Source organism: Triturus cristatus, chromosome 10 (assembly GCF_964204655.1).
Source record: "Triturus cristatus chromosome 10, aTriCri1.1, whole genome shotgun sequence".
Lineage (NCBI taxonomy): Eukaryota > Metazoa > Chordata > Amphibia > Caudata > Salamandridae > Triturus > Triturus cristatus.
Genome location: NC_140593.1, coordinates 871,559,456 through 871,579,994, shown reverse-complemented (window position 1 = coordinate 871,579,994; position 20,539 = coordinate 871,559,456). Strand labels below are relative to the sequence as shown.

General features: G+C 44.5%; 1 protein-coding gene across 1 annotated transcript in view; it reads left to right on the top strand.

Annotated features, from left to right (window-relative positions):
* LOC146796142 (SCO-spondin-like) overlaps positions 1-20,539 on the top strand; it is a 1,481,201-nt gene that overhangs the window by 911,353 nt on the left and 549,309 nt on the right. The window contains exons 88-89 of the mRNA XM_085631266.1: positions 6,086-6,127; positions 8,149-8,316. Coding sequence (XP_085487392.1) covers positions 6,086-6,127; positions 8,149-8,316 — 210 coding nt within the window. The remainder of the gene's footprint in view (positions 1-6,085; positions 6,128-8,148; positions 8,317-20,539) is intronic.

Below are 20,539 nucleotides of genomic sequence, written 5' to 3'. Positions count from 1 at the left end.
ACACCCACTGATTTAAAGGCAGAAAAGTCACGCCCCAACACTGGGATCTCATCGTTATCGGTGGCACCGGCAAGGATGGGGGATACTTTATAGTAACTTTAGCACAGTACGCACACCGCTTACAGGGTGCACAGACAAAATATCGACATCAAGAATATCGGTGACCAGAATATCGACATGAAGGTAAGAAATATCATTTTAGTTAATATCGAAGTCAGTGATATCTTTTGTAAAAATATCGTTGTTAATAATATCGATGTTTAGATTAGTGTTATGTATTTTAGTATGTATTTTAAATGTATGTGTCCTATATTTTTTGTTAAGTATTGTCATTTCATTAATTATTTTTCAAAGGAAATTTTGCGTTTTAGTTCCTTAGCGGGTTGTGGGTTTATAGGGGAATAGGGTGGGAAGTCCTTTAATTATAGTAAATTTAATAATAATTTTTAGAAATTATTAATTATTTTTAATCAAATTTTGCATTTTAGTTCTGTAGTGGGTTGTGGGTTTTTAGGGGAATAGGGTGGGAAGTAATTTAATTATAGTACATTTAACAATAATTTTTAAAATTATTAATTATTTTTAATTAAATTTTGTGTTTTTATTTCGTAGCGGGTTGTGGGTTTATTGGGGAATAGGGTGGGAAGTAGTTTAATTATAATAAAGTAATTGTTCCTTTTTCTTTATTGGAATTGATAATTAATTTATTGTTAATTCATTGTTAATTGTTAATACGCTTTTATTAATTGATTAATTGATAATTATATTAATTGTGTTCATTTATTTAGGAGCGGGTTGTGGGTTTATAGATGAGTAGAGTGGGAAGTAATTTAATTTTAATAAAGTAATTATTACTTTTTATTTATTGGTATTGATAATTAATTTATTGTTAATTAATTATGAATTGGTAAATAATTTTTATTAATCGATTAATTGATGCTTATATTAATTGTGTGTTTTGTTAGGAGTGAGTTGAAGGTTTATAGGGGAATAGGGTGGGAAGTAATTTAATTTTAACAAAGTAATTATTAATTTTCATTTTTTGGTATTGATAATTATTTATTGTTAAATAATTATCAATTGGTAATTACCTTTTATTAATTGATAATTATATTAATTGTGTTATTGTTTTTAAGACCGGGTTGTGGGTTTATAGGGGGATAGAGTGGGAAGTAATTTAATTACAATGAAGTAATTATGAATTTTTATTTGTTATTATTTATTAATAATTGATTATTAATTCTCATGTGGTTATTTAATTAAAAAGTAATTTAATTGAGAAGTATGTTAATTTTAACCCTCTGCTATCCAGCACTTTCCCTACTGTTGCACTCTCTTGAGTGGGAATAGTAATTTTTACCCCTCCTCTATCCAACACTTTCCCTACTGTTGCACTCTCTGGCGTCGGAATAATCATTTTTACCACTTCGCTATCCAACACTTTCCCTACTGTTTCACTCATTGGAGTGGGAATAGTAATTTTTACCCCTTCGCTACCCAACACTTTCCCTACTGTTGCACTTTCTGGAGTGGGAATAGTAATTTTTACCCCTACGCTATCCAACTCTTTCCCTAATGTTGCACTCTCTGGAGTGGGAATAGTAATTTTTACCCCTACGCTATCCAACACTTTCCCTACTGTTGCACTTACTAGAGTGGGAATAGTAATTTTTACCCCTTCGCTATCCAACACTTTCCCTACTATTGCACTCACTGGAGTGGGAATAGTAATTTTTACCCCTGCGCTATCCAACACTTTCCCTACTGTTGCACTCTCTGGAGAGGGAATAGTAATTTTGACCCCTATGCTATCCAACACTTTTCCTACTGTTGCACTCACTGGAGTGGGAATAGTAATTTTTATCCCTATGCTATCCAACACTTTCCCTACTGTTGCACTCGCTGGAGTAGGAATAGTAATTCTATCCCCTCCGCTATCCAATATTTTCATTACTGTTTTAGTTAATGTAGTGTATAATGTATTTTAAAAAGATTAAAAATATTCACATTTTTTAATTTGTTATATATATTTTTTATATTTGTATTTATATTATTGGTGTATGTGTATATATGTATTTATAATAATTTTTAATATGTTTTTTAACAATGTATAAATTATTAAAATAATTATTTATAAATATTATTAAGTAAGCATATATATTATATTTTATACATATATATGTTTAATTTATTTTACATTATATGTATTAGTTATAATATTAAACATTTTAAAATAATTGTAACTGTTTCTTTTAATTATATGTATTATTTATTTTATTTGACATTATTTTTTAAACATAAAAAAAAGATATTTTTAGCAACGATATTTTTGACAACGATATTTTTTCTCTCGATATTTTTGTACTTACCATTATGTAGATAGGACTTCGATATTCTGGGCATTGATATTTTTGTTTTGATATTTTTGTACCTCGATATTCTGACTGTCGATATTCTGTCAGTGATCCCTCTTCCAAGCACTCACTCCTGGCATATATCAACCTCAACTTTTCCCACAAAACATCTGTTTTTATGTGAATTATTTTATATAGCGCCTGCGTGGCAGTTTCAAGAGTTGTGACTATTCACAAATCGAACAATCCCCTCTTCAGGGAGCTGTCGAACAATGGGGGTTCAGCTTTTAGAGGTCAGCACCGGGTCGGAGAGGCAGCGTTCAGCCGGACAGGGGGCATTGGCACCAAACCCTTTGCCCTCGGCTGCAGGAAGGGCATGCTCTGTACAGAGCAGGGCACCTGGGCACCACCGTTATTCTGGTCAAGGACATGGTGTCAGCCCTCTCTGTACCAATGATTAGGCAGGTGACCTCCTCTTGGGCACACCGCTGTTTGTGGCATCATTGGGAGGGAGCCTGGCTGGCACTGGTTGTGATACAGTCCTAAAGCAGGGGGGATGGTGGCATCACAGAGCAGTACACTGCTTTGGGGCTCCGAGGAGGCAGAGGGGCATCCTCTCTCTGCACATGGGCTGGGGCATGGGCACACTGAGGTCAGTTGCAGCCACAAACGCGTCACTCAGGATGCATTCCCCCTGAACCAGCAATGCATGATGCCAGCGGCGCCACTGGGGTGAGAAATAATAGAGCGTGGCTGGGGGCTGATTGTGAGCTAATGTGAAAATATTTATGTTAATTGCAGTGCATGACGGTGCTGCAATTAACAAGTATTTTCACAAAGGCCCACAAACAGCCTGCAGCCGCAGCTCATTAAGAAACAAATGTAGCAAGTGCAAGAGCCACTTGTTATGGAAAGCGTCCCCCGAAACCGGGAAATTACAATTTTTCGCGCCGCTCGCCTTTTAAAAGCAGCGGCGCGAACGCTCTTTTTGGATGTGTGCTCGCTTCACTCAGGACACTGCGCGCTCAGGGTCACTAAGGTGCACGCGCCTTAGAGGGAACACTGATCCCAACCAGCAGGAAATCATCCTGACTAGTGCAGATTTTCCTCTGTTGCAAAAGATTCACTAACACCTATCACTATTAGTACACTCTTGCAACATTAGTTTATAAGTTCCCAATCTCAATTGTGCAGCTGATGGTACATCACGGGCCAAAACCCTTAAACTTTAACAGACGAGTTAAACCACAATATATTGTATTTTCTGTCCCAGGATCTTAGACGGTGACAAGTCTAATGACAACTTCAAATTCTCAGCAACAAGAGCATATGCATTTACACAAGCACACAATTAATTTAAAGAAGTACTTTAATTCTTCTGTCCAACTTCACAGCTTTCTCGTACTCTAAGTGGACACCACACCATGAGAGATAAAGCGTCCGCAAAAACACAGCAAAACTTGAGAACACAATTAGCGACGCATAGTAACTGTTAATACTTACTCCTAGGACTGCTTTCAGAACCACCGGAATAACACCGATAGGGCAGACTGGACCATGGACTTCAGGGACCGGGGCTGGACTCGGGCAAGTTCTAGATATTCCAGGAATATTTCTAGCTCCCTACACTTCAGTGACAAACCATCCTTGTTTCTACCAGTTGATCTGCTGCACCTCTCCATACCTGTGAGCTCTTGTGTAATCATTGAGTAAGTTGTGTGACTGGTCGTAGGAACCTTTAGTTATCAACTGAAAGTGTATTGTGGGAGCACAACAATTAATTTACAGTGTAACCAATTTGACTTCACATAAACAACAGAGAATGATTTCCAAACCATGAACGTTTATTAACAAATTATTCAAAATTACAAGCTTTAGCCATTAACTGAACCAATTTATCAGGTAAGTATATAAATCAAAGTGATTTTTCAGTCTGAAATCATGTATTATGTAGATAGCAATACAAATCATTAAAAGATATAAAATGTAGAAATGAGGAAATATCCCATAAAGAAACTTCCTTTAACTATCTAAAGCATCAACAAGTCAGGGGAAATTCTCAGTGGAAGGTGTCAGCCTTAAAGGAACCAAACTAGAGTTCAAGAGAAATTAATCAGAGGCGTTCAAGAGACAAGCTCCAAAACCAAGAATAGGGGAAACATATTGCATTCCTTTCGGACCATCTTCCCACTGATGTCCCATCGATAAAGCCAATCAGCCTGCGCATTATTCTGGGAGCAGGTAGAGTTCCCTCGCTCCCGTCACCAAACAAAGGTGCACACAGCTACCCGGCCCTGAAGGTATCAACAGGCCAGTCCACTTGTCTCCACGTACAGTGTGAATCACAAGTTCCAAATTAGTTTCTCTAAGATAACATTTCTAAAAGCAAAATGGACCTGCTCTTCTAACTACCGAAGCTTATAAGAACCCTGCAGCGAAAACGAGGAAAAGTTAAAGCACACTGACGTCAACATTAGGTGTATACTTTGGCCAACATGGCCTATTCGCAGTTAGGCCCATGTTAGAAAGGCAAAATGTGATTAATGTGCAAAGAGCATAAATTAATTAACACTCAATGGATATACCAAATGTGGCTTCTTTATATAACAGGTGGTAACACACAGGTTAGCATATCAGCACACAGATTGACATGTGATTAGGAATGATTATGGAGCACTAAATATTGCTGTTCCACTCTCACCACATTTCCTGAGGCTCATGGTGAGTAAGAAGAAATGTGGCTAAGAAACATCCTCAGTAATATTAAACAGAAATGGAATATTTTCCCATGAATTTCGACACCCTTTACTGTTGTGAGTCAATGATTTCCTCTTAAAATCAAGCACAGACTGAAAGCGGCTCTGCAAATTTTTACTGCCAAATAGGGACACTCAGGTGGTAGATTTACGAACTTTTCATGTGGTGCAGCGCGGCGGCAAGTTGACTTGTTGCACTCCACTGCGTGACAGAGAAAGGGCAGTAATGCACCATATTTAAGTCAATGCTGCACATTCCTGCCTTTTCCCCTGTGCTGGCGCGTTTCTTTCCTCTTTCTATGTGTGCTGCAGCACACGTAGAAAGAGGAAGTAACTAGGAAAAATAAAGATATTTCTCCTCGTTACGCCTTCCCTGGGCAGGCGCATCTTTTTCGCGCATTCCCAGGTTTACCAATTCTGGTAAATTTGGGAATGCATCAAAATCCATGAGAGTTGCGTGGGAAAACCCACGCAACGCCCATGGATGCCTCCCCAGGGCACAGTAAGGCAACGCAGCGATTTGCGCTGCTTTGCTTTACTCCATATTTATGGAGCCAATCAGGGCCACGCAAAGTGTCCTGGCGTGGCTTCATTAATCTCACCTAAGGTTTGCGTTGCGCATGTACCAGGTTTCGCGGTTGAAACGCGATGCAAGCCAGGTCCTCATTCTTTTGCTTTAGTTTTCGTTGAACGCTTGTAGGTGGAACTTTTGTGAAAATGAGCATGGTCCCACCCTCTGGTTGTGTCTCGATTTTGAGTTAAAACTCTTCAGCAAAGGGCAAAAGGGGAGCTGTATTGTGAATAAATGATAATTGTGAAAAGTGCCCACATCCTAATCCGCTGAGGAAGTTATCAAATATCCAAGATTATACATCATCAATATGCTTCAGTATTAGATCAAAATGAATACAAAGGTGTTATAAAGTTTGAAAACACATTTTTACATATTTGTACCTTTTGACATCATATTTATAGGAGCTCTGGAACCTACGAAGGAGCCGCCAACTGGTTTGCCAGGTAAGAGATTCAAATACTCGATAGCTTTTAAAAAATGCCCATGACGTTGCCTTGTTATCATATAGAAAAATGTTTACAGAATATCGTTAAGCGTATTATTTAAGTTACATTTTTCAGATAGGTAATATACAAATATTTTTAATACTATTCAGGAGCTCACTAGACGAGCATTAAAGTATCTAACTTTTTATTTATTTATTTTTTAATGTAAATAGCGTGAACAAGACACAAAAGGGTATCTGAGTGCTTTGCAAGGGAACAGTTAATAGTGCATACAAGCAATTTACAGGAGAACAGGTACATAGGTTACTCTGAAATACCTTGACGCCCTCTCAAGGATTCTGTGACTCCCTTAGTACTTTCTTTGATTATGCAATTGCTGAAATTCGTGACTTTATGGCTTCTTATGTGAGTTTTGAACGGTCTGCCTAGGATACATGTCTCATAAAATGCGCATGAATGGCCCTTAGTAAACATAGATCCGATCTTCTATCGATCCAAACTCAGGAATATTGGTGATGTGATTAAGGAGTCACCGAGTTTCATCACTAATGGTTCCCTTAATTCCTGACGAGTTTAAAGATGCTAAGGTCGTTTGTTGCAAGAGAATACACATGTTAACCCTACCAGTCTTGAGAATTAATATCCAATCCTTGTTGGTAGCGGCCATCGGTAAATTTCTTGAGGGACATGTAGCCAGACATGAGAGTACTTTGATAGAATCCTCAGCTCCTTCTGGTATTCACTAACCTGGTTTCCGAGCTGCTCATAGCACTGAGTCGGTCCCCCTGTTGCCATAAATGAGCTCAGGAGGGAGGCAAGTTTTGACAACTGTTTATTAAAGACGCTTCAACCAGCTGGCCTTTGGTGCATCCGAATGCACAAAACTGTTGTATGATGGAATCCAGAATGCATTTACCCCGCATGCCTTTACAGCGCTGTCACTACCCCGCATGCGACATTACCACGTGTTACTTAAGCACGCAAGTTGTTGTAACAACTTGCTTTAGGGGGTGCTGGAGTTTGAAATGGTATACATTACTATTCGAACTCCAGTCTATGCAACAGTAGGGAAGGTGTTGGACATAAAAATCCAGCACCAGTCCAGCAATACGCCCCCTACAACAGGTTGTTGTAATAACTTGCGTGGTAAAGTAAAGCGTGGTAACGTTGCAGGCGGGATAGAGACTTTGTTGTAAAGGCTGGTCGTTGTAAAGAGTGCGGGGTAAAGGAGGTTTCCCACACAAAATTACATCAGTTAAATCTCAAAGTGTAAAAAAAATTACATGGATTCATAGATAATGTGTTTAGGAGAGTAATGGAGGGGAGGGGAAAGCTAAAGAGGAGAGAGGGATGGGAAGACATGTTGAAAGGACATCTCCAAATATAGGATGTAAAATTGTAGTTCACTATTGTTCATTGCCTTTTCATCGAATAGTCTTTCACAACTATTTCAGCCTCATTGTGTTGTGTGGGAGTATAACCCTTGAGGCTCTTTCTCAGTGTCAATAACACTGAGACTACATAGTTGATTTAAATACAAGCGACTCCAAGGATTAAGCAGCACTGTTTTCGTTATTGGAAAGGATCCTGCTAATAATCAGTTTCCTTTGTTACTGAATGGGATTGTTACGTGCCTTGAAGTGGTAGCGTGAGAAATAGTTGTTAAGATTAAACAGAGGTATTTATGCTGTTAGTGTAGGTGGCGGCCAAAGTTAAATCTGAAGGTTGTAGACTTTATGCTGGTTGAAGCTAACTCTAGTCTTAACTCCCAAGTCTGTGATCCTGTTTCTTTAACTGCAGTCACTCTTGGGTAGTTGTAACAGTCAAATCGTGGTGAAATACCTCATACTAATGTAATTCCTTGTTCCCCTCTTAGAAGGCTATTGCATCCATTGCTCATGATGGATTTGCTTCTATAAAGTTTAATTGGCAGTCCTCTGAAGTTGAACTAGTGATGGTCAACTTAACTTCTTTTGAAGTGCATAGGACCTGCTTAGTTGTTCTCTGGTCTTCAACAGGTTCTGAAGAGGGGTTCGGTTCCTGGTCTTCCTGGTCTCCCTGCTCCAAAACTTGCACAGATGCTGAGTATCCTGCGCTGAAAACACGGACACGTGTCTGTGGAGGAGAAATGAATTGCACTGGGGAATCTTTCCAGGAACAGGCATGCAACCTGCCACAGTGTCCAGGTAAGACAACCACCACTTCAGAAAAAAATCTTCATTTGCAGTTTCAAAACTCTATGTGGGCTGCACAAAATAGGATCCACCTACCTCAACAAATATATTAACTTCCACATACAGACCAGGACACCTCTGCTCAGCTGGAATCCTACTTTTACACTTCCTGCATATGCAGAATCAGATCTGGCAGCCCTGCCTGCTTCTACCTCGTTTCCAAAGCCTGGTACGACCTCCCCAGCATATCAGAGCCCCCTCTTCAGTTCTTGAATTTCACAAGAAACTAAAGACATGGCTCATCATCTAGTTTCTGCGCTTGCTCAGTCCACACCGCATAACATGACACAACACAAAACACTGTTGCAAACAGAAGTTATGAGCAACCTTATAAAAGCCAATTTATTTGTAATTCCCATTCCTCTGTCCATCCATCCATCCATCCATCCATCCATCCATCCATCCATCCATCCATCCATCCATCCATCCATCCATCCATCCATCCATCCATCCATCCATCCATCAATACAACCCTACCCAAACCTTACCATCCCATTCCATTCCCTACTCTTCCCTCCCCTCTAACGGCTCATCGGTATCATTACCTCTAATACATCATAGTTCAAAGGTAGGACAGTCAGCTGCATTCCGCATAGCAGGGTGTCTGACAGATGCTAACCCAGTTAGGACAGACAGATTTGTGTTACATAGAATATATTTTTTCAGTGAGAACCAATGAACAGATAGGACAGAAATACTAATGCAGCCCAATAGGGCCTTACAGAAGACCCACTAGCAGGTAGAATAGACACAGGCAGCACAAGGTGACCTCCAACACAGCCAAGTAGCAGAGCAAAACACATACCACATACCAATACCACTCACTGCACATGGTGTCTAGGCTGAACAATCTGGCAGCAAACCTGAATACACTTTTATGGTCATAATACATGTCAAAACCTGCCCGGCTATGTTTCCTTTTGAACAATTGCCTTTCAAACTGCAGTTAGGCTACTGTGAGCATGATTCAAAAGGGGTGGCTATTATGTGTCAAGATATTATTAGTATGGATTCATCACTTTTCTTCACCCCCCTCCCCACATACAAGCTTCACCAGGCAGCATTGGTGTTCCCACAGTCAACATTCATTGGAAAACACAATCTGCTTAGTTTCTAAAGGACACTTCTATTTGCAGGTTCCTCACTGCTTGAATCTTTTCCAGGCACCACACTGATTCTGGAAAAGTTGAAATAGCTCTCTCACAACGGCAGGAGTTTCCTTGGCTCCAACAAGACTCCAGTGCCTCCCCAGATGTCCGGTCACTGAGCCTTATCTGGTGCCTTCTTCTCTATTTCCTATGTTTTCTCACTCTTTATTGTGACTCTGGGGTTGATTGTCATTCCAAGACAGCTTTTCCTTACTTTTTAAAGCATTACTTAGGGACAATGCCTCCGAAGAAGAGGGCAGGTTCCATTTGAGCCATTCCTGCCAACCCTGGGACTGTTCTTTCAGTTTACACATCATGGGTCCTCAGAGTCTTCCTTCTACACATGCTTTGGGCCTCTCTTTGACCTTGCTGACTTGCCTTTCATGTGTGTGGATTGTCAGGCAGGTCAATATTACATGCCTGTAGACTGCAACGAGCATTGGAGCAATCACCTTTTCAGATCCCATCCCTAGGATAGTGTTGCATCCAAGTCGAGATTAAAGTTATAGACTCACAGCATGTCCTTAGTGTGCTAAAGAGGAAGAAGCATTGACTGTCGACAATAAGTGCAACTTGAGATGCTGCGCTCAGTTTGTGGCTGCATGGCCAGAATCATCCAATCATCCTTATGCTTGCAGCTACCAGAAGGGGTGTGTGTTGTAAGCTGTCTAGTGCTCAGGTTATGTATGACGGTAGCCGCTAAATGTCAAATTTGGGCTTCTACTCTTCTTTTCAAGTGAATTAATTTCTTAGTGAGGCTGTAGTCAACCCTTAGAAGAAGCCCTTTCCAAGAAGGTGGTTAGGCCGTAAAGTGAGGTCTGGGAATTCCAATCGAAGTAAAGTATGGTTCTTTTCCTTTGATGTGATTTTCTGTTAGACTACGTATATGGAGGCTGCTCTGAATCACGGTTGTGGCACAACTCTTTCATTCCCTTATTTTTATAACATTCGTCATTCTCTTAAACCAGTTTTGACCCAGATATTTGCTTTTTGCAGCTGAAACTTTTATTATGTTCTTGGATCTGACTCTTTTATCCTTCCTGTTCTTTCGGAGGAGTTTGGTGTTTACTCATTACTACTCTGCATCTTCCACCAAGACTCTTTATACTGCTAGGAGTGTTTTCTCCTCTTGGGTGATTTTCACCTATTTGGCACCCTCAAAAAGAGACACCTTACATCTTTCAAGTATACCGTTATGTGCATTGGTACACTGTGTCTACTGGGAAGAATCACCACTTCTTTGGGCAATGTGAAGAAGACTCTGTGGGCCATCAAGCATCCAGTTCTTCACAGATAGGTAGGGTGCTGCAACCACTATTTTGTGGAAGTGTCTCACTCAGAGTTCAGAGTTCACTGTGCATAGGATTAGCCTTTATCTTTACATTGGACCCGATTGAGGGACAAGTTTTTGAGTTAGCCAATTTAACGCCCTCTTCTGAGCGATTTCCTACTATTGTGGGCATCAGCCCAACACCCGTGCCTGGCACCAGTCTGGGTCTGTGTTTGGGGCCACTGGTTACACTCCCAGCCTTTCCAGGTCCTGGAGCATAGTTAATGGAGGTACTAGGTTTCAACTTACCTTTGCTAACTACATTCTGCCCTCCTCCGTCTCCTTCTGGCTGGTGTTTGGGCCCCAAGGCACATGTGACAATCTTATATCTGCTGGCAGGACCTTCTGTGCACCGGTCAATTAGCTATTCTTCTACCACCAAATGCCTCACCACCTGCTTTGGCATCAGGATTGGCAACATCTATGGTGCTATTTTCAACTCTGATCTCAGGCCCTGGGGGGCATTCATCTTTTTAGGCAACTGCAATTCTTGTTCATGCCTCAATGGCAAATTTACTGCCCCAAACATAGTGACAGAGGTGGATTTGCTCTGTTCTTAGTAGGACTCTGCTGAGGTTCCCAGGTTTAATTCCCAAACAGCACTTCTGTTTCATTTACTCCTGATGACCTCTGACAGTTCCTTCTCAGGACTATATGTTCGAGGCATATGAGCTGCAGATTATACACTGTGCATAGATCGCCATCTGGTGTTGGGCTTGGATGTTTGCAGTTTGTTTTTCTTCTTGGACAATCTTTGGAAGTCACGAGTTCGGTGACTCCTCCTTCGGTCCGTACTGCGCATGGGCTTCGGCTCCATCCTCAGATTGTTTTTTTCCGCCATCGGGCTCGGATGTAATACTTCGTGCTCCGGCTTCGAACCTTTCCAGTTCGACCTTCGACGAAAAATCCTCGTCCATCGAGATTCTTTAGACGAAATCATCTTCTTCATCTCTCTCTTCGGCACTTCCTCGATTCCAGGCATCGGCAGCGGCCTTCGGGCCTATCTCGACTCCGGTCTCGGCCGATGGAAAGGACTCCCTTCAAGAAGTGCCCAAAATGTGGGTCTAAATTTCCCCACACCGATCTACATCAGGTGTGCAACCTCTGCCTCTCTCCAGAACACGAGGCCCGAGACTGCCCCGCCTGCAAGTCTTTTCGATTGAAAAAGACTATTCGGGATCGACGAGCTCGACGCACCATGGCGCACTCATCGACCTCGGCTTTACCTGACATCTTCGGAGAAGACACCGGAGCTTCGGGACAGCAGCACACCGAAGAGGAGGACGATGTCGTCAGCGCTTCCGAGGCCGACGACTCCGACGTGGAGGAGATCACACCGGCGCAGAGGGTCGTGAGTACTCTACCCCCTCCCGCTCCCGCGCCCATACCGAGAGAGACTCCGGTTACACCTTCGCCTCCGGGCCTAGGGAAAACCAAGCATACCGCTTCCATCACCCCACCTTCGGGCCCGCTGAAGAGGCATCACAAGTCTCCCGGCGGCTCGGGCTCGAGCCAGCCTGCTAGCGGCATCGAAAAACTCCCTTCGGCGCCGAAGAAAACCACACCAAGCTCCGTTCCGAAGCCATCGGTTTCGAAACCTGGCCTCTCGGTGCCGACCAAACATAAATCCCTCGGCACAGACGCTTCCGTGCCGAAGCCTGCCTCGGCACCGAACAAAAAATCGGAGGCCCCGAAAAAGCATGGCGCGGATAAACCGAAGAAGCCGTCGGCCCCGAAAACATCGGCACCGACAGATGAATCGGTGCCGGAGGAGCTTTTCACTCCAGATCCTCTACAAAAGACCTTAACAAAGGATCCAAAGACTGGACATTTGACTTTGTCTTCAAAGAAAAGACATTTAGACAAGCCAGCTCCTCCTCCACCGCCAAAACGGAAGGACTCTGGCACATCTCCTTTCAGAGTACCCTCCCCACCGCCTCCACCTCCTCCACCTCCTCCACCTCCTCCACCTCCCCCATCTCCGCCTCCACCTTCCCCACCCTTGCCTCATCGCTCTCCGACCCTGTCTCCAGACCCTGATGACCAAGGGGATCCCTACTATGATCCAACAGATGCCCCACAGGACCCCACTCCTCCGGGCAAACCAGACCCATGGGAGGATTATCATAATCCAGACGTCCCAGATGTGCCTCAGGATGATCTGTATCCATCCAGGCCATCTCCACCAGAGGACTCCCTAGGGTTCCACCACTTGTTACAACGGGCGGCACATTATCATGGGGTGGAGTTACACAGTGATCCAGTTGAGGAAGACTTCCTACTTGACACTTTTGACATCGCAGATAAATCTACTGCCATATTACCCATGCTTAAAGGGGTGACCAAACATGCGGCAGAGGTTTTCAAAGACCCCGTCAGGGCTAGGGTCTTAAACCCCAGAATAGAGAAGAAATATAAGGCAGCCCCCACAGATCCTGCCTATATTAAAGGACCTGGGCCCTTGGACTCATTAGTGGTATCCACAGCTAGGAAGAGATCCAATTCTCAGTCATCGGGTGAGGCTCCACCACCCGATAAGGAGTCCAAGCTCTTAGATGCGTCAGGCAAACGCACTGCCTCGCAAGCTGCCAATATGTGGCGCATCGCCAACACGCAAGCGTTGCTGGCATGGTACGACAGAGCGCACTATGATGAGTTGGAGGTTCTCATGCAACATCTCCCAGAGAAATATAAAAATAAGGCTCATGAACTGATACAAGAGGGAAAGATTATTACCAACACCTCTATTAAATGTGCACTTGACGCAGCAGACACAGCTTCCAGGGCTATAAACACCAGTGTTCTGCTTCGCCGCCACGCCTGGCTCAGAATCTCAGGCTTTAAGCCGGAGGTCCAAGCATCTATTTTGAACCACCCTTTTGACCAACAACACTTATTTGGCCCAAAAGTAGACGAAGCCCTGGAGAAAATGAAGGATACAGATACGGCGAAGTCTATGGGAGCATTACAATCCCACACTCCTAGACGCTCCTTTCGCCTTTCCTCCTTTCGAGGCACTGGCAGGGGTTACTCTACCGATAACGCCTCCACGTCCTACAAGTCCCCTCCTCAGACTACCTTCACAAAGGGCTATCAAAGAGGTGGATATAGAGGGAACAATAATAAAGGTAGGGGCAAAACCAACACCGCCCGTTCTGCCACACCGCCCACACAATGACTTTCCCCCGCTCCCCCCAGACCATTCCACTCCGGTCGGGGGCAGACTACAAGACTTTTTTCAAACCTGGGAGACCATAACATCAGACAAATGGGTGACCCAAATTATTCGGTCAGGGTACTGTCTCGAACTAACATCTACCCCCCCCAAATATTCCACCCAGGCACCGTGCAATGTCACAAGAACATACCACACTGCTGAAACAAGAGGTACTCTCCCTCCTGCAAAAACAGGCTATAGAGCAGGTCCCCATCAATCAGCAAAATTTAGGGGTCTACTCTCCGTACTTTCTGATACCAAAGAGAGACGAGACCCTACGGCCCATTCTAGACCTCCGGCCTCTAAATGCATACATCCATTCAGACCATTTTCACATGGTAACTCTCCAACAAGTTTTCCCACTCCTCTGCCAGGACGACTTTCTCACTACACTGGACTTGAAAGACGCATACTTTCATATTCCAATACACCCTTCTCACAGAAAGTACCTCAGATTTGTGGTGGACGGCCAACATTATCAGTTCAAGGTACTCCCCTTCGGGGTCACAACCACACCACGAGTGTTTACCAAATGCCTTGCAGTAGTGGCGGCAAACCTCAGAAGACAACACATTCACGTCTTCCCTTACTTGGACGACTGGCTAATAAAAGCCGCGTCCTACAACCAGTGTGTGCAACATACAAACACTACCATCCAACTACTCCACCAGCTAGGCTTCACGGTGAACCACCAAAAGTCCCAGCTGATACCGTCTCACACAAAGCAATACCTCGGTGCCACTATAGACACCTCAAAAGCTATAGCATATCCCAATTCAGCCAGAATCGCAAGCATACAAACCTTGCGCCAAAGATTCATTCTCCAGCACTCTCTCCCAGCAAGAGTGTTTATGAAGCTAATAGGGATGATGGCATCTTGCATCTTCATAGTGCCTCATGCAAGACTCCACATGCGTCCACTCCAAGAGTGCCTAGCACGCCAGTGGAACCAGGCCCAGGGACAGCTGACGGATCTGGTGTTGGTGGACGGTCGCACCCATCGCTCTCTGCAGTGGTGGAACACCACAAACCTTTCCAAAGAGCGACCGTTCCTGGACCCGGCTCCTCAGGTGATTCTAACGACGGACGCATCGCTCTCCGGCTGGGGAGCGCACCTATTACACCTCACAGTGCAAGGTGTATGGACGCCACAACAAAGGTTACTCCACATCAACCATCTGGAGTTATTGGCGATCTTTCTAGCCCTGAAATCGTTTCAGAAACAAATCTCAGCCAAAGCAGTCCTCATTCGCACAGACAATATGACTGCAATGTATTATATTCAAAAACAGGGGGGACACACTCTCCCCAGCTCTCTCGCTTAGCACAGAGCATATGGAGATGGGCAATCCCACAAAAAATCTTTCTCCTGGCACAACACGTCCCAGGTATGCAAAACACCATGGCAGATCTGCTCAGCAGACAAACGCAGCAAATGCACGAATGGGAACTGCATCCACAAGTTCTTCACCCATTCTTCCACAAGTGGGGGCATCCTCAGATAGACCTCTTCGCCACCCACGAAAACAAAAAATGCCCAAGCTTCGCCGCCAGATACCCACACCCATTGTCCAAAGGCAATGCGATATGGATGAACTGGTCAGGCAAATTTGCATACGCCTTTCCACCTCTCCCGCTAATTCCATTAGTGGTAAGGAAGCTACAACAGCACTCCCTCACACTCATTCTGGTAGCTCCAACATGGGCCAGGCAGCCGTGGTACACCACACTACTACAGCTTTCAGTGGTACCACACCAAAAACTGCACCTGTCCCCATGCCTCCTGACCCAGAACCATGGAGAAATCAGGCACCCGGACCCAGCTCAGCTCAACCTTGCGATCTGGCTCCTGAAATCTTAGAATTTGGATACTTTAACCTTCCCCCTGATTGCATGAACATTATCAAGGAAGCTAGACGTCCTACCACTCGAGCATGCTATGCCGCAAAGTGGAAGAGATTTGTTGTTTACTGCCGTAACAATACAATCAACCCTTTAGATGTATCCATACAGCACATCATATGCTACCTGCTCCATCTTCAAAGGTGTAACCTGGCATACTCATCCATCCGTCTACACCTAGCAGCAATTGCTGCTTACCTACAAAACAGACAGCATTTATCACTTTTCAGAGTGCCTGCTATCAAAGCCTTCATGGAAGGCCTTAAAAGAGTAATTCCACCCAGGGCACCACCCTCACCTGTGTGGAATCTAAACGTAGTTCTTACAAGGCTGATGGGTCCGCCTTTCGAACCCATGCATAAATGTGAGCTACAGTTCCTTACTTGGAAAACAGCTTTCCTCGTAGCTATCACTTCCCTTAGAAGGGTTAGTGAAATACAAGCGTTCACTATACAGGAACCCTTTCTACAGATACATCACAGCAAGGTGATACTTCGCACAAATCCAAAATTTCTGCCCAAGGTCATTTCCCCCTTCCATCTCAATCAATTGGTGGAATTACCGTTTTTTTTCTCGCAACCTCAATCTGTTGCGGAAAGGGCTCTACATACACTTGATGTTAAAAGGGCTTTACTTTACTACATACAAAGAACGCAACCTTTCAGAAAGACTAAACAGTTGTTTGTCTCCTTCTCTCCACCGCATAAAGGCAACCCCATCTCAAAATCAGGGATAGCTAGGTGGATTGTAAAGTGCATACAAATTTGCCATCACAAAGCAAAAAGAACATTATCTGTTCCACCTAAAGCCCACTCTACAAGAAAGACAGGGCTTCTATGGCTTTTCTAGGGAACATACCCTTAGATGACATCTGCAAAGTAGCCACATGGTCAACACCGCACACCTTCACAAAACATTACTGTGTAGACGTGCACTCCAAACAACAAGCTAGTGTGGGCCAGGCTGTACTAAAGACACTGTTTCAAACCACTGCAACGGATACCGGTGGTCGCCGCTAGGGTTGGGTACTGCTTATAATCTATGCACAGTGTATAATCTGCAGCTCATATGCCTCGAACGGAATATGCTACTTACCAGTATGTATCTGTTCTTGGCATGTAGAGCTGCAGATCTATACACGCCCACCCGCCTCCCCGGCTACCTGTATCCGTTCCAGTCTATCTTATTTAGATACAACACACATGGGTTTCTTTACTATTATCACTACGCTCCATCTTTTCCCTGCTGGCGAAAAACAATCTGAGGATGGAGCCGAAGCCCATGCGCAGTACGGACAGAAGGAGGAGTCACCGAACTCGTGACTTCCAAAGATTGTCCAAGAAGAAAAACAAACTGCAAACATCCGGGCCCAACACCAGATGGCGATCTATGCACAGTGTATAGATCTGCAGCTCTACATGCCAAGAACAGATGCATACTGGTAAGTAGCATATTCCTTCTTTCAAGGGGGTGTTAAGCAAAGAGGCTGAGGTCCTTGAATTGTCTGTAACTTTGGAAAGGGGAAAAGCCAACACTGTGAATACATTTGTTTCAGACTGGCATTTCTATGTCAGGGCACTTGTCTTTTATTGTGACATTGTTGGATTTGGTTATGTAAATATTGAATAGACCAAATTTAACACCAGCCCTCCACTGTGAGGTGGTTTGTCGTCACAGATCAGCCCTGAGTGTCTCATCATTTATTTCTTCTCATCAGACTATAGAAGGCCTTGTTTTACAAGGTACCCGGTTTCAAGAGTGTCATCACTGGTCCTTCCACATTCTCCCAATCTGACATAGAGATCTGTGGACAGATTTATTGGGGAAGAAAATGTTCTCCTCATGAAGTCCGGCTCTTCTTAATGCCACATATATGCTGGTGTATTATTCCCATGCACTCTGGATGTCACGGCTAAGTGGTCCGGCAAGCTTTTCCGGATGGTATCAGTATCTGGTTGTCTAGGCCTTAGTCTGCCGGAGGTATGGATATCCCCTTCCTGTGGCCATGCTGCTGCCTACACTTGGAAGCGGCAAGCAGGAAAATGCCCCCAGATGGAGCAGCAAAGAGAAAGGACCCTGAAGGCAAACAACTTCCAAGGTGATGGTGAGGCTCCCAAGAGACATTCTCAAGGTAACAATAGAAGGCTGAAGGGCAGCACAGGACTAGGCACTGGATCAGGAGATGTAGAAAGACTGGTCAAGCGGAGAAAGAAGCAGTAACTGCACTGTGAGAGCGAAGGCCAGTAGCAAGGGAACTAGACGGTAAACACTCAAAGTGATGTGACGCAATGAGTGTCTGAAAATTTCTCTCATGAATAGGCCTGATACAGGAAGAGAAAATAGAATCAAGAGAAAACTCCATGTTTGTTTGGGAAGACTCAATAACCAAAATGCTGTTGGCCATTTTGGATTGGGAATCTACATTACCTTCCCAGAATCATAACAAAGGAATTCTGGGAAGGAGAAGAGCCAGCAAAATGGCACCAGGAAGACTGCCAGCTCCCCCAACAGCCCACGTACACCACCCTGGAGGTGTGCACCTGTGGCCCGAGTCCAAGGCAAGCCCAATACAGGGAAGTGCTGGCCCAAGGTGATGCAAGGAGGGAGTGCGCCCCACTTGCCTGAGGCCAGCGGGCGGGGATGAGTGGCGCAACACTTTGAGATGGTGTGTATGGTGGTTCATCTCCTGTCAGGTCATGTGAGAGACAACTTTGCCTAAGTGGTAATGATGGTTTTTTGGGTTGCTAGACAACTTATTAGGTCTGCACTTGATAAAGGGGACTTTGGGACCAGATCTGTGGGATGTTTGGTGGTTCTTCATAGAAATGCTTTGTTGAACTTCTGTGTTCATGAAGAGTCACAGAAAAATGTACTGAATGTGACCTTTGGTGGTTCTCACCGCTTTAATGAGCAGACTTCTCTGGCTGTAGATGGAGATGCCAGAGGATGTGCTAATTCTGAATTGGTGAACTTACCACCAGTGATGGTCATGTCACATGTAAGATGTCGGCGACTGAAATGTACCCGAACATTTTTTAAGACTGTGTCCTTACAAGCATTGCCAGTGCTTTGTTTATTGTTAAGCAGCTGGTCCTGCTACTTCAGCAGCTGTGGGGGGTGTGGTGCTTGGGAGAGTCCCATGATCAGAAGTGATATTTATCTGCGTCATCCACCAGTTCCCCAGCCAGACCATTTTGAATGTCTCCTTGGACAGTGGGGCGAAGCTGTGATTGTGTTGATGAAAACAATGCTGTTCATGCAGAGAGACTTTTCTCATTATGGGGCCCTCGTGTTATACTGTCTTCCCAAAAAAAGGGATGCATCTGAGTTCAGACCCTCTGTAAAACAACCGATCTTTCTATAAGGTTCATATTGGTCCTTGACAGGTATCTTAACCTGTGGCTCTATGTATTTGATCTTGTGGTTTTTCGTTTTGTGAAAATTAATTTCATTCCTAGTAGGGATGATTTCTGGGTTATGCAGTGGTTGATTGGTTGTCTTGAGGATCTTCTGCCCTTTGGTAAATGGAGATGCTGTGCCGAATATTATTTTTGGGTACTAAATATCAGTATCTATACGGGGGCGCTAGTGAGCCCGAAGCGAAATGGCCGCACTTTAGTGAAGCTCTGCTGGCCGTAACAAATATCCTGGAAAGAACCATTCTTCTGGTAGGTGATGCGACTCCTAATGCCTTGCAAACTTATGATGAGCAACTGAAGTGCGACAGACAAACGCATAGAGCATACTGTAAGCCTGTATTAGAGCAAGATAGGCGGTGGTGTGAGCCCGAGGGATGGAGTGGCAGCTGACAAGATGGCAACCGCTATGTGCTGATGGCAGTGCGTGCTGCGCGCAGGCAGCCGACAGCAGCAGTCTGATCGGAGATTTAAAGAAAAGCTTGGCACGGCTGTGAAGAGAGAACCTGCCGCCCCTTTGGAAGGGGAGAAGCTACCTGGTATGCAGACCTGCCGGACCTGCAGAGGGTGGTCTGGGAGGAAACAGCGAAGACGACTGGAAGAAGACCGTGAGACGGTAAGGCCGTGGCCCGGAGACCGAGCAGGGGGGTGCGCACCTGCAGTCTTGCCGGGGATTCCGTGACTCAGATTGTCCCGCCCAAGCTGCAGTGCAGGGCATTAATAACGGCTGGCGGCCAGATGCAAATGGCCCTGGCAGAAAAACAATTAGGGCAGCTAGGGAGAAATACAGTAGATAAAACACAGGAGCAGGGGGGAGCCTGGGCTGGGAGTGGTGACTCTCACTAATAAATAAAGCCCCCTGAAAAAGAACAAAGCACCGGGAGACCTACAGAGAGGGCCACCCTTGGAGGTTGAAAGTCGCACTGAACAGAGAATTGGTAGGACATACAATGCTCTGAGACATGGTGGGTCCCGGTGGGACGCTGTAACATGAACTACCCCTTCCCCACCTCAGACAGCCTCTGTAAACTACTTCCTGTCATGCATAACGACCCTACTGAGGTCCCCCGCTAAACACCTCAAAACTAACAAAGGAAGACACGACTATCAGAAGGGTGTAAAGGAGGTCCAGGAGTGGAGGACTAAGAGGCATAAGGCTGGG